This window comes from Triturus cristatus, chromosome 5_1 (genome assembly GCF_964204655.1).
Source record: "Triturus cristatus chromosome 5_1, aTriCri1.1, whole genome shotgun sequence".
Taxonomy (NCBI): Eukaryota; Metazoa; Chordata; class Amphibia; order Caudata; family Salamandridae; genus Triturus; species Triturus cristatus.
The window spans coordinates 405,373,413-405,387,058 of NC_140587.1; the positions used below are offsets into that span (position 1 = coordinate 405,373,413).

The window sequence follows — 13,646 nt, forward strand, 5'->3', positions numbered from 1 at the left end:
TGCTCACGCTGCCCTGCAGGAGGCCTTTCCCTTCTTTGTGTGGTTCCAACGTCCACACAATGTACTTGGGTGCCTTCCAGTATGCTTTAATGTCTTACACTGTGGCCCCTACTTTGACGCTTGGCTGTGTGCCATTGGCCTTTTCGCCGGTTGTAATACACCGCCTATGTCTTGGCGTGTCTTCTATTTTACTACCGGCCTTCTGGCCATGGATTGGTCGCCTGCCAACGTTGTCACGTGTCTAGCTGATGCAGCTTGAAAAGTGCTTTTTCCGTTATTCTACATGGTGGGCCGGTATGCGCTTTCTGTCATACCGGTTGCCATCTCTCTGGGTTTAGCTTACAGGCGACACATTACATCTGGTTGATCTTTCACACCCTGGGTCCAGTTCCACTTCTGGCGATGTCACCGGATTCCTTTTAACTCCGGCATATTTAGTATGCGTTTTCTTGTTCCATACCGGCACTTGCTTGGCAAGAGTCCGCCTTTTCCCTTCGTTGCCTCCTGTATCTTGTGGACGCAGGTTCAACAGTGATTTTTCCACTGCTTTGGCTGGTCCACCGGCAATCGCCTTTTGGTTTCTGTCGACACCTCGGATCCCTCGGGCCCTAGGCTTGGTTAATCTTCCCTTTTCGAAGTTGTGACCTTTTGTTCCAGCACGCGCATTCTGGCTCTGGGCTTTCCCTCTCTCAATCCGTTTTACACAAAAAGGGGTTTTCGTGCTGTTCTTGTTGGCTTGTGGTACCTTTGCCTTCTATTGTTCTCCGCTCTCTTCTGAGCTTCATGGTCTAGGAGTTAGCTACGCTGACATTACTGTCCCGACTGTGCTTCGTCACATGATTGACGGCACTGTTTTAGTCACTTATTGACGGCCAAGTTCTCTCTAGAACTTGGGGTTCAGTCGCAGACCCGCCTCCTCTATAGGTATGGCTTTGGTATCTATTCTTAAGTTAAGGAATCTGCGGCTAGACGTCTCTATCAGATGAACTAGTTACTTACCTTCGGTAACGATGTATCTGGTAGAGACATAGTCTAGCCGCAGATTCCTTAACACCCGCCTGTCCTCCCCATTCTGCGAGGACCTTTTCAGGTTGGGTTTTCTGCACTCGCCTCCCTTCGGGTGGCTTGATCCTTCTGCAGGGTGACACTTTCACTTCACTCCCACACAGAATGCTTCATTCTGCTTTCATAGCTCTACTCCGCCCATTTTCGTAATTGGACGGTATGCTCATGTGTCATGTATCCTTTCCAACCCTACGCCCTGGGTTGAACAGTGTGGGATCTATTTGTGTTTTTTCCCACCCCCCGCTCTCCCTTTCTTTATCGCCTTGGGGTCTCTTACCACCCCTGTGCTCCATTGGTTTGAGGTCTATTGGCTCTGCCACATTTTTTGAATCTTTTATTGGGGATAATACGTCTCTGAAAGAGACACGTTAGTGATAGATTCCTTAACTTAGAATATCCCCAGGCATCAGACTGGATCCGGAAAGTCTTTTCGTAGCAGTACCCCTGCGCGTCAGTAGGTGGCGTCGTGCGGCTCTGCGTCCGTCACTGGCGTCGTCTGCGCCGAGATGACATCACGGAGACTACATAGGCGCCACCCATGCGCGCTGACGTCAGTTCTTTTTTTTTTTCCCCCGCACCAGCAAGCGCAGATCCGGATAGAGCACGTACCTCAGTCACTTTTTGACTACTCTTTTGAGACTTTTGTCTCCCCCTTTTTTCTCCTGGTGCACAAAGGGATGCCTGGATTTAAGTCCAGTGGGGCCTGCCGTCGCAATATGTCAGTGGCAGACCCTCATGATGTTTGCCTCTACTGCCTGAAGACCGACCACAACTGTCGGGCCATGGCCCCGAAGGCCTTGAGGGAGCAGCGCCGGAAACTGCTGGAGGCCTGGCACTCGTCCCAATGCCGCTCCAGGTCCAGGGACCCTTCCCGGGACTTCTCGCGGGGCCGAAGTCGTTGCTCCTCAGGCTCCAAGTCTTCGCCCTCGGATTCCGGTAAGCGTCGACATAAAAAGTCAAAGAAGCGTGTTCGCTCTCCAACGTCCCCCCGTCGGTCCTCGGATGTGGACGAGGGGGACAGGGGTTCTGCCCCTGCGGCTCCCTTGGAGCCAGGGAGTCCCGCGGCCTACCCGCCTTACCCGGGTCCGTCGGCGACTCCCGAACAGGTGTAAGAGTTTCTTGCCACCTTGGACCACCTTTTTAGGCCTCGCGCTCCCGCTAGCGCGCCTTTGGGCCACGTGGTCCCGTGTCCACATCCTGTTCACCCGTCGGCCCCATGGGCGGATCCAGCTTCAGCCCCACAGGATCCTACGCTGTTGGCTCCGGCGCCACGAGGTCCGGCGCTACCGGCTCCGGCCCCAGCGCCGCCTCCGGCTCTGCAGTGGGGCCGTTAGTTCCGCCCTTGCCCCGGTTCCAAGACCATTTAGTTCCTGCCTGGGATCCGCATTGGGAGACTGCGCCGGCCCGGCCGGCGCCGTTTCCAACGCCATATGTCCCTTCCCCGGCTCCAGGTCTGCTGCCGTGACCGGTTCCTCCTGCACCGGAGGTGGAAGATGACTGGGTGGTGTCCGAGGACCCTCTTGCCCGTCAGTGTGACTCCGAGCAGGACTGGGTGGATGATCTGGAAGACGCCGGCTACCTCGATGTCTCTTCTGACCCGGGGTTTGCCTCTCCCCACCTACCATGGAAGAGGGTGCTTCCTACACGATGGTGCTCCGTCGGGCTGCTGAGGTCCTCAACCTCGATCTTCCTACAGTGGCCCTCAAAACTAATCTCACTGAGGTGCTCCAGATGGCGTGCGTCTACTTCGTCGGAGCCACTACTTCCCTTCGACATCGCCCTCACCGACGTCCTGTTGGGCACTTGGTCGCAGCCGGCCACAGGGGCCCCTGTGGATAAAAATGTTGCCAGGCGCCTGGTGACCCCGCCCGGCGCCTGATGACCCCGCATTTCTGACCACTCATCCCACGCCTGAGAGTCTGGTCATCCAAGCCTCAACGTCGCAAAGTGCTTTTCCCACGGCTCTGCCGGATAAGGACTCTAAGAAATTGGAACAGTTCGGTAAGCAGTTGTTCGCTTTGGCCAGCTTGGGGCTTCGGTCTGTGAAGACCGCCTGCTTATTGGGCTGCTATTCCCACGCTGTATGGGATACGGTTGCTCAAGTATTGCCTCAGTGTCCTGAGGAGGTCCTGGCTGTCCTTTCCCAGGCTGTTGCTTTGGGTAAGGATGCGGCTAAGTTCGCCATCCGGTGTGGTTTGGACACTGCTGACTCGTTGGGCAGGGCGATTTCTACGACTGTTCGCTCATGGACATGCCCTTTGATGGCACTCGCCTGTTTGGCGACAAGGCCGACAGTGCGCTGGAGCGTTTTAAGGACTCACGGGCCACGGCCAAGTCCTTGGGTCTTTCCACTCATGGTTTTTGTTCCTTTCGTGGCCAAGGCAGGGGCGCCCAGGCACATTACTTGAGCAAGGCTGTGCAGAACCAGCCTCAGCCCGGCCGCGGCTTTCGCAGGGGTGGGTCTGGGAATCGGCGTGGGGGGCAGTCCACCTCCTCCCCCCTGTTTCTACCTCCAAACCTTCCTAATCCGAGCTTTGTGGAGCACCCGACGCCAGTGGGTGGCAGGATCCACCACCACCTCACCACTGGCGCGATATCCCTTCGGACAAGTGGGTGTTGAAGATCATCCGCAGAGGTTACTCTCTTCCCTTTCAGTCCTCCCCTCCGGCCATGCCACCTCTGTGTCACCACATGTCGGGGGATCACTTGGTACTTCTCCAGCAGGAAGTCATGGCCCTTTTGGCCAAGGGTGCCATCGAGTGCGTTCCTGGGCCGGAAGTAGGGAGTGGTTGTTATTCCCACTACTTTCTGGTCCCCAAGAAGGACAAAGAGGGCCTGCGCCCCATCTTGGACCTCCGGAACGTCAATCGCTTCCTCCGGAAGGAGAAGTTCAAACTGCTGGCTCAGGTCCTGGATGCCCTTGACCCTGGAGACTGGATGGTAGCGTTGGACTTGCAGGACGCATATTTTCACATCCCTGTCCTGCCGGCCCACCGGCGTTACTTGCGGTTCACGGTAGTCCAGGAGCATTTTCAGTTTGCCGTGCTCCCCTTCGGCCTTACCAGTGCCCCTTGGGTGTCCACGAAGGTGATGACGGTGGTCGCGGCTCATCTGCACAGGTCGGGGGTGTCGGTCTTCCCTTACCTCGACGACAAGTTGTTGAAGGCGGGCTTGCCCCAGGTAGTTGTCAACCACCTTCAGACTACGGCCGATCTCCTGCATTTGCTGGGGTTCTCCATCAACGTGCCGAAGTTGCACCTGAGTGCCTCTCAGAAGCTCCCCTTCATCGGAGCGGTTCTGGATTCGACGCTGTTTCGGGTTTATCCTCCCGAGCAGCGAGTCCGGGATATTCAGGCTATGATTCCGATCTTTCAGCCTCTGTCCCAGGTTTCAGTCAGGATGACCCTCCGGCTCCTGGGCCTGATGGCCTCCTGCATTCTGCTAGTGCACCATGCCAGATGGCATATGCGGGCTCTGCAGTGGGACCTGAAGTTCCAGTGGGCGCAGCATCAGGGCAACCTGTCCGATCATGTCCAGATCTCGGAGGGCACTGCACGACAATCACGGTGGTTGCTCATGAATCGCGATTGGGTCAGTGGCAGATCCCTCTCCCTTCCCCAAGCGGAGCACACAGTGGTGACGGATGCGTCCCTCCTGGGATGGGGAGGCCACTTGGGAGAGGCGGAGATCAGAGGACTCTGGTCTCCGGCGGAGTCCCGGCTCCATATCAACCTTTTGGAGCTTCGGGCGATCCGACTTGCACTGAAGGCATTCCTTCCCTGTGTTCGGGGAAGTGTGGTGCAGGTGTTCACGGACAACACCACCGCCATGTGGTATTGCAACAAACAGGGCAGGGTGGGGTCCTGGACCCTATGTCAGGAGGCTCTGTGCCTCTGGACATGGCTGGAACATCAAGGCATTACCTCGGTGGTTCAACACCTGGCAGGTACTCTAAACGCCATGGCAGACGAACTCGGCTGCCGGTGCTTGATGGATCACGAGTGGCGTCTGAACTCGGACGTGGCGCAAGGTCTCTTTCAGCAGTGGGGTGAGCCTTGGTTAGATCTATTCGCCACCGAAGAGAACGCGCAATGTCATCAGTTCTGCGCATTGGAATTTCCAAGGCGGCACTCGCTCGGCGACGCTTTTCGTCACCAGTGGAGTTGTGGTCTGTTGTACGCCTTTCCGCCTATACCACTTCTGCCCAGAGTGCTGAAGAAGATTCTGCGCTACCGGGCCCAAGTCATCCTTGTGGCTCCGGATTGAGCACGCAGATACCGGTATCGCGAGCTACTGAGCATGGCTACCCCGATCCGACTTCCTCTTCGGGAGGATCTTCTGTCGCAGCAGCAGGGGACGGTCCTCCACCCGAACCTGTCCAGCCTCCACCTCCATGCATGGAGATTGAGCGGTGACAGTTGACATGTTTCGATCTTCCTCCCGAAGTCTGTGATGTCATTCTGGCAGGCAGGCGTCCCTCCACTAAAACGGTATACGCCTGCAGGTGGAACAAGTTTGTGGCATGGTGCACAGCTAAGACTGTGGATCCCCTTTCTGCTCCTCTTTCCGAAGTCCTTCTGTTCCTTCTTTCGTTGGCCCAGCAGGGCTCTGCTCTGGGCACTATCAAAGGTTATGTTTCGGCCATCTCCGCCTTTCTACGGCTTCCAGATCAGCCTTCACTTTTTAAGTCCCCGGTTGTTAACCGTTTCCTAAAAGGCATTACACACACGTTTCCTCCCGTGCCGTTTATAATGCCTCAATGGGACTTAAACCTTGTTTTGACATATCTGATGTGCGCTCCCTTCGAGCCCCTTCATACCTGTCCCTTGCGTCTTCTCACTCTCAAGACAGCTTTCCTGGTAGCTATCACCTCTGCCAGAAGAGTGAGTGAGCTCCAGGCTCTTTCTTCCAAACCTCCTTTCCTTTCTATTCATCCGGACAAGGTGTTTTAAAGGACCTGTCCTTTCTTGCCAAAGGTTGTCACACCCTTCCACATTGGGCAGACCATCACTTTGCCCACCTTCTTTCCGCCTCCGCATCCTTCAAGGGAGGAGGAGAGGCTCCACCGTCTGGACCCAAAACGTGCGCTCGCATTCTGTCTGAAGCGTACACAGCAGTTCCGGGTGGATGACCAGCTCTTTGTTGGCTACATGGGCGCCAAAAAAGGTCGGGCTGTGCACAAACGGACCATCTCACGGTGGGTCGTTCTGTGCATCAAAGCATGTTACTCCTTGGCTAAGAAGGAGCCTCCTGTGGGGCTGCGTGCCCATTCGACCAGGACAACTGCAGCCACTACTGCCTTGGGACGCGGCGTTCCCATGCAGGACATTTGTCAGGCAGCTACGTGGGCCTCGCTGCACACGTTTACGAAGCATTACTGCCTTGACAATCAGGTCCGGAGAGACGGCTTCTTTGGCCGTTCTGTGCTCCGTGACTTTCTGGTGTAATCTTGTTCGCAGACCCTCCACCGGGTTTGGTATTGCTGGGGTATCTTTTCTAAGGTAAGGAATCTATCACTAACCTGTCTCTTTCAGATGCACAAGTTACTACTTGTGTAACGATATATCTGTAAGAGACATTAGTTAGTGATAGATTCCTTACCGCCCCACCCATCCTCCCCGTTCTGCGAACTGATTCCTAGGGTTAAGGTCATCCTTTTTTCAGGGCCCTAGTGGTCAGTTTCTTGCATGGCTCTGCGTTCCTGGCGCGGAAAGTCGTGTACAGAACTGACATCAGCGCGCATGGGTGGCGCCTAAGTAGTCTATGTGACGTCATCTCGGCGCTTACAACTCCAGTGACTGACGCGGAGCCGCACGACGCCACCTACTGACGCACGGGTACTGCTACGAAAACACTTTCCGGATCCAGTCTGACGCCTGGGGATATTCTAAGGTAAGGAATCTATCACTAACTAATGTCTCTTACAAATATATCGTTACACAAGTAGTAACTTGTGCTTCTGGTGACGTCTTGTGGTCAATTATCCTAGCTTCTATGTTCCGGACTTGTTGTCCTTAATGGTTCTTCATTAAGGTTTGCGGGGTTGCTTCTCAGAGCGGTGCTCTGCTCTTTCCCTTTACTAGTTTCCACTATACCGTGCCTGTCACTTTCCTTTATGGTGCGGTTTTTCATCATTCCATGTCTTTTCATCATTTTCGCACACTGTTCCCATATTCTCAGACGAAAACTGACGTCAGCGTGCCGGGAGAGGCATATATGGCTCCGTTGATGTCACGTCCGTGGACGACGTCGGGGTGGAGCCGTGCGGCGCCACCCCCGACGCACAGAGGTGCTGCTGCAGAAAGTTTTCCGGATACTGTCTGGTGCCTGGGGATAGTCTAAGTTAAGGAATCTGCGGCTAGACCATGTCTCTACCAGATACATCGTTACCGGAGGTAAGTAACTCGTTCAATGAGTTTTTTGTGTAAAAATGTGGTAGTCTGTAATCTACATGACATAACGCACTTGGAACTTCATTTCTTGGACTGTTACCCTAATATCTGTACTTATATAAGGAACTGTTTCATTTTTAAATATGTGGCCGTTATTTTTTAACCTGCGTGTTTACTATGTAGTTTGTTTTTATCGTTTGTATCTTTTATGATCTGCCTTTGGAAGATCGAATAAAGACAATTTGATATTGAAATGCAAGCCCTTAAAATTCACTGATAAGTATTTTCCTTATGTTTTAGTAAGTTTAGTCAATCATCTTCAAAACATGGTTCTAAATTGCTTGTGTGTAATCTTGGTGTAATGCAATGAAATAGTTTACATATTGATTGTAATAAGCAGATATAGCATTTTATTTTTTTAATGAATGTGTGAAGTAATTGCTATACAATAAAAAAAATTCCCTGTCTGCAGGCATTTGCAAGTAAAATTACTGGTATGCTGTTGGATCTGTCTGCTGCTCAGCTTCTTCTTCTGCTAGCGAGTGAAGATTCATTGAGGGCAAGAGTGGACGAAGCAATGGAACTTATTATAGCTCATGGAAGGTATGCAGTTGGCCTTTATTTATTCACTTAATTGTACATTCCCATGTTCTTCTAAATCTTCATACCAAATTAGTCATGTCGTGTGTTCCGCAGATTACATTTGTATCAAGAATCATTAATTGAATGAGATTAAAGCTCACTGACAACTAAAATGATTTTTTTCTAAACAAAATTTGATATTTTGTCAAAGAAATATCAGACAGCCTACCTTAAAAAATTCACATTCTCATTTTCACTATCCTTTTGCACATTGTTCACGCAAGTCACCCGACGCCGGATAACAACACCTTGTGCACCGGGGCACATGTAAATACTACCATGGCTCACAGTACATGCTTGCTACACTACTTTTGCTTATCACAATTACTGGCGTGGCACACTGCACTCACCAGCACTTTAGAAACACTACTTACCCGAATTACAATTTACCAGTGACACATGGCACTCTATTTGTTCACACACAGTATATAGGTTCATTGAGTACCCCACGTACTCAAAACGAGTTAATTTTCATGCCACGTGTTGACATCACAGCCTAGCTAAATACAGACATGGCACAGAACTTCTGACATGCTCTCCAGGTTACAGCACATTAATTGTGCATGTGAACACTCAGCACATTCCTGAGAGACATAGCACACTCATGATATCCAACACACAATATACACATTGCACGCACACTACACAGACAAAGTACTGAGTACTCCCTTGAGCCATTAAATCAACTTTTCTTCTTTGGGGGAGAAGATATCAATCAGCCTTGGCTGACACTACTACTAAACATATAAATTGACGGGCAGCACATGCAACACGTGTAGCATACAGACTTCCAGTTCACATCTGAACGCTAGTGCACTCTACATACCTTGAATGACTACAAGCAATTTGCACTCATGCTCAGCCTGATCGTTTTCCTGCACATCAAGGTAAAGCAACAAAATATAATTTGACCAGTCTGCACAACCCTCCATGCAATGCACTGTTCCCTTAGTGGCAACAGGTTATGCCAAATCAAACATTATTTTACAACTAATAATATAGCTTTAGAAGTAACCATATCCCAAGGTTACAGTTAGCACCTTCGAGGCATGAGTAACCCACATCCGCTTTTGTCAGGCACCTTGTTAGCACCCTGGTTTAAGTTGAAAAAATGATAAAATATTGCGAATCTGATACAGACTACTAGCTGCAGATTCCTTCACGTAGAATTATCCCCAGGCGTGAGACTGGATCCGGAAACTTTTTTGCCACAGCATCCCTGCGTGCCGGGGGCGGGGCGACATCACACGACTCCGCCCAGGCTTCGTCCACGCACGTGACGTCAGCGAGGTCACATAAGACCCGCCCCGGTGCACCTACGTCAGCTTTTTCCTTTCCCGCGTGCAATGCGGCCCCTTTTTCTTCTATTTCCTTTTGGAACGGAACAGTGTGCAAATGCCTTCGGGCTTTAAAACTTGCACGTTTTGTGAGCCTCTTATGTCTGCGACGGACCCTCACCTCATTTGCATGTGGTGTTTGGGGGAGGATCACGGCACCACAGATTGTGCGGCGTGCCAACAGTTGAAGCCGAAATCGCGGCGGGAGCAGCGGATAAAACTTCTCTCGGTGCGTCTCTCCAGGTCGACATCCTCCCCTCGGTCTGCTTCGGCGGACGGCTTCAGATACGGCCGTGGTAGTCATCTTCGCCCTTCTCCGATGTCACGTGAACGTCGCTCCCCAGTGGGTAAGTGTCGCAAATTGTCCCCGGGGGCTGGTTTCCGGCCTACCGGGGGCGAGGACTCTCCGCGGGTGATGCGGCTCCGCGTGTCATCCTATTCATTGCTTCCCAGTGTTGTGGCGTCGAGAGTCCAAATGGAGATATACACGGCGGCTTTGCAGGCCTTGCTGGCGTCTCCTCCTCCTTCCCCTCCTGGGGCGTCGGCGGCTCCCTCGCCCTGCGCAGGGACCTCCGCGGCGCCGCCTGTGGCTCCGGCCCTGGCGCCGACTGGTTCGGATGCAGCTTTGGAAGATGTGGTGCTGTTGGGGTGCGGCTCCTCTGAGGCACCTCCTTCAGGCCACGGCGTCTCTGCCTCGCTGCAAACTCCCGTGGGGGTCCCTATGGTTTCACAGGAGGTCGCCGGAGCTCAGGTCGCATCCCCGAGCCCCTCTCAGTCCTTTGACAAGGTGGTCCTGTCTAAGGCAGAGGTGACGCCGCTATGGCGCCGGCAGTAGCTGGACCGTGTGGAGCCACAGGGGTCGGTCGACCCTCCTCGTCCCGCTCCGGGCCGAGGGAAGACCCCTCGTCCCTCTCTGGGCCCCTCTCGTCCCTCCCTCAGGCGGCTGCCTCGTTGGAGGGCGAGTCGAAGGTTGAATCGTCCCTGGTGCCGCCACATGGGTTGCCGAGCGATCTTCGCCTCATTCTGGGCCGCGGCTGGCAGAGGGCTTTGTGCTACTCCCCAGGTCCGTCTCGTCCCCCCACGCAGGGGGCTGCCTCAGCGCGGGTTAGGTCGGCGTCATTCCGGCGCCGCCCCGGAGCCGCTGCGCCTCCAACTCTACTCCGGTCTCTGCTCCGGTCTCCGGTGCGAGGTGACTTGGAGGTACTTTGTCAGGTGACGCCGGATGGTGCCGACGTCCTGCCTCAAGCAGCGGACTCTACGGTTACGCGCAGGAGTCGTACCGCGGATTCGTCTTCGGACGCTCCTTCTCCGGAGGCAGGCTGTATATTGGTGTCGTCCTCCCCAGAGACTGGTCATCGTGTGGTGTCTTTCTCACCGGCATCGAAGGGCAGCTCCCCGCCCTTCCTGAGGCAGAGGTGTTCGTCGGAAGAGCGGCAGGTCCCTCTTTCTTCGGCTCCTCCTGACTTCCAGGTCTGGCCCTTGCCCGTCCTGCTTGGCCTTGGGGACGGCCGCCTTAGTTTGCAGCCGTTGCCCACGGTGGAGCTGCTTTCTCCACCGCGGGGCCCTACGGAGGCAGGTGCGGCCTTCGCTCACGTGGTGTCCACGGCTGTGGGCATCCTGCGCATGGGTGTCCCGGTGGCTCACTTTCCGGCGGACCATCTATTGGAGGTCCTCCACCAGGGCTCTGGTGGGAGGGAAATCTTACTTCCCTTTGAAAGTTCGCTCCTTTCTTCCTTGATGGGGGCTTGGAGGCGTCCTGCCTGGGGGGATCCGGTGCCTCAGCATCTTCTGCACTGGCACCTCCCGGCGCTGCGTGACCCGCCGTGTCTTTACCTTCACCCCTCAGCCCCCTTTTGCGGACTGATTTTCCCTCCCTGCCGCCACTGTTGACTCCACCGTCCCGAGAGGCCCGCTGGCTGTACTCTTGGGGGTGCAACATGTTTGCCTCGACCAGCGTGGCCCTGCGGGCCCTTAACACCTTGTGTGTGCTGGCTAGGGCCTCCTCCTGTTCGTGGGACTCGGCTGAGTCTCTGGGATCTGCAGCGTCCCAGGAGTTTGGTCAGGTGGACTTACGGCATCATGCATTGAATGCCCGGGAGCTTGCGGCGTTTATTCTCCGCTCCGCACTGGACATCTCAGAGGTGCTGGGCCGGACCATGGCTTCCTCAGTCGCTCTTCGTCGCCATGCTTGGCTTCGGGACGGAGTATTCCCTGAGAATATTCGGGAGCGACTCATCGACCTTCCGTTTGATGGCAGCCTGTTGTTCCATGCCCCAGCCGACTCTGCCATCCAAAGGCTCTTGGCGGGGCTCCGTCCTCCTCCTCCTCCTCCTCCTTATCATCCTCCTCCTCCTCCGTCCCCTCCTCAGTGACTTCACAGTTGGGTTGATTCTGGGCCTTCTTAGGCCGGTTGTTCTGGCTGTGGAGTGTGTTTTCTGGCCGTTTCCGTCCTTTCTTGGGACTTTGGCTTTGTTGGCTGCTGGACGGCCCTTGTGTTGATTGTGTATGGGTTCTGTAGTTGCTGTTGTGCGGACTTGGCCCTGAGATTGGGCTTTCTGCTTTGCTTGGGCTGCTTATCACGCCTTCAGCTGGGGTGTTTTTTTCCCCGTGGCTCTTTTGTTTTTCCTCTGCTGCGGAAGTTCTTCCAAAGAGGGTTCCCCATATCTTCGGACTTAACGTACCCTATGTGGGGTAGTGGTATCTGTCATATAGCTTGCGCTCTGCTAGAGGGTTCTGGTCGCCTTCGGGTGCCTGTTCTCCATGGCGTTTAGGTAGGTTGCTTTTGCTTCCTGAGGTCCTGTGCGCGGCCACTCGTAGTGGTGTGCCCGGGCATCTCCTCCTCCTCCCTGCTCCGGTCCTGAGGTCTGGAATGATTGTGTTCTCCCTTGCCAGGCGTCGCCTACTCGGCCTTCCTGGGGCCTCAGGCTGTTCTTGCTTCTGGAGGCTTTGACTGCCGGCGCTGTTCTGACTGGCAGGCTGCTGTCCATCTGGAGTGGGTTCGCCTTCTTTTCCGTCGTTTCCGTGGGCCCTCTAGGCTGCTTCTTCTTTTTTTCCTGTCTTGGCATTGGGCGGAATCTATGTTGCCTTGTGGGGGAGTGGGGTGCTTCGGCCACTCCGTCCTTGCCCTTGGTTCCTCTGCTGTGAGTGTACGAGCCTCTTCAGCCTTCTTTCCCTCCTACATCCCCTTGCGGTCAGTGGGGTTCTGCTTGTGGGGGTTCCCTTGGCCTGGCAGGGGCCAGGTTCTACCTGGTCCACAGATCTGGTCCCCTGTGGGGCCCTCAATTCTGCATTGGCTGGTGGGGTCCTTTCTCAGACCCTCCTTCCCAGGGGTATGGCTAGGGTATCTATTCTACATGAAGGAATCTGCGGCTAGTAGTCTCTATCAGATGTACGAGTTACTTACCTTCGGTAACGATGTATCTGGTAGAGATGATTCTAGCCGCAGATTCCTTCACAACCCGCCCTTCCTCCCTTATTCTGCGAGGACCCTTGGGTTGGTCTTCGGTACCCGCCTCCCGGTGGGGGGCTGTGTCTCCTGTGAGTGCCTTCCTTGTTCTTGACGGGTGGCTCCGTCTGGGGAGGTTCATTCCTCCGTTGGTCCTTTGGAGGATGGGGTTCCGGTGCTCTGGTGCCCTGCTGCTACGGCTACTCCAGGTTCGGGGGGGTTGCTTTTTATCCCTGTCCTCCCTCCCCTCCCTTCCATTGCTATCCTCTGATTAAGGTTCATCTGGCCTTGTCTTGCCCTTGTCCCTTGTGGGTGGTTGTCCTCTAGGTTGGGTTGACTTGGAGGTTTGTTGTCCCTGTCTGTCTTGGTACTGGTCCCATTCCTTGCTCAGGATGGGGGGGTAGGTTTACTATGTGTCTCATGACTTTTACGCATGTTCTTTGCCTCCGGGGCACAGGGATGGGAGGTTGTCTATGTGCTGGCAGGGTGACTGCGCAGGTTTCTGCTGGTTCTTCTTCATTCCCTGCACTTGGGTTCTGCGGTGTTGGCACTACTCCGGTGGTGTTGTTAGTCACCGTTTCTTTACATTTTTTCTGCTCTTCGCACACTGTTCCCATGCTTCCACAGTTTATCTGGTGGTTCCGCGTTGTGGTGCGGAAAAGTTCTTCGAAGAAATCTGACGTAGGCGCGTCAGGGCGGGTCTTATGTGACCTCGCTGACGTCACGTACGCGGACGACGCCTGGGTGGAGTCGCGTGATGTCGCC

General features: G+C 54.4%; 1 protein-coding gene across 15 annotated transcripts in view; it reads left to right on the forward strand.

Moving 5' to 3' along the window:
- Nucleotides 1-13,646, forward strand: part of UBR5 (ubiquitin protein ligase E3 component n-recognin 5) — a 2,036,132-nt gene that overhangs the window by 1,666,727 nt on the left and 355,759 nt on the right. For all 15 annotated transcript variants that reach the window (XM_085605144.1, XM_085605147.1, XM_085605145.1 and 12 more), the window contains one exon: nucleotides 7,930-8,060. In XM_085605144.1, the coding sequence (XP_085461270.1) occupies nucleotides 7,930-8,060 (131 nt within the window). The remainder of the gene's footprint in view (nucleotides 1-7,929; nucleotides 8,061-13,646) is intronic.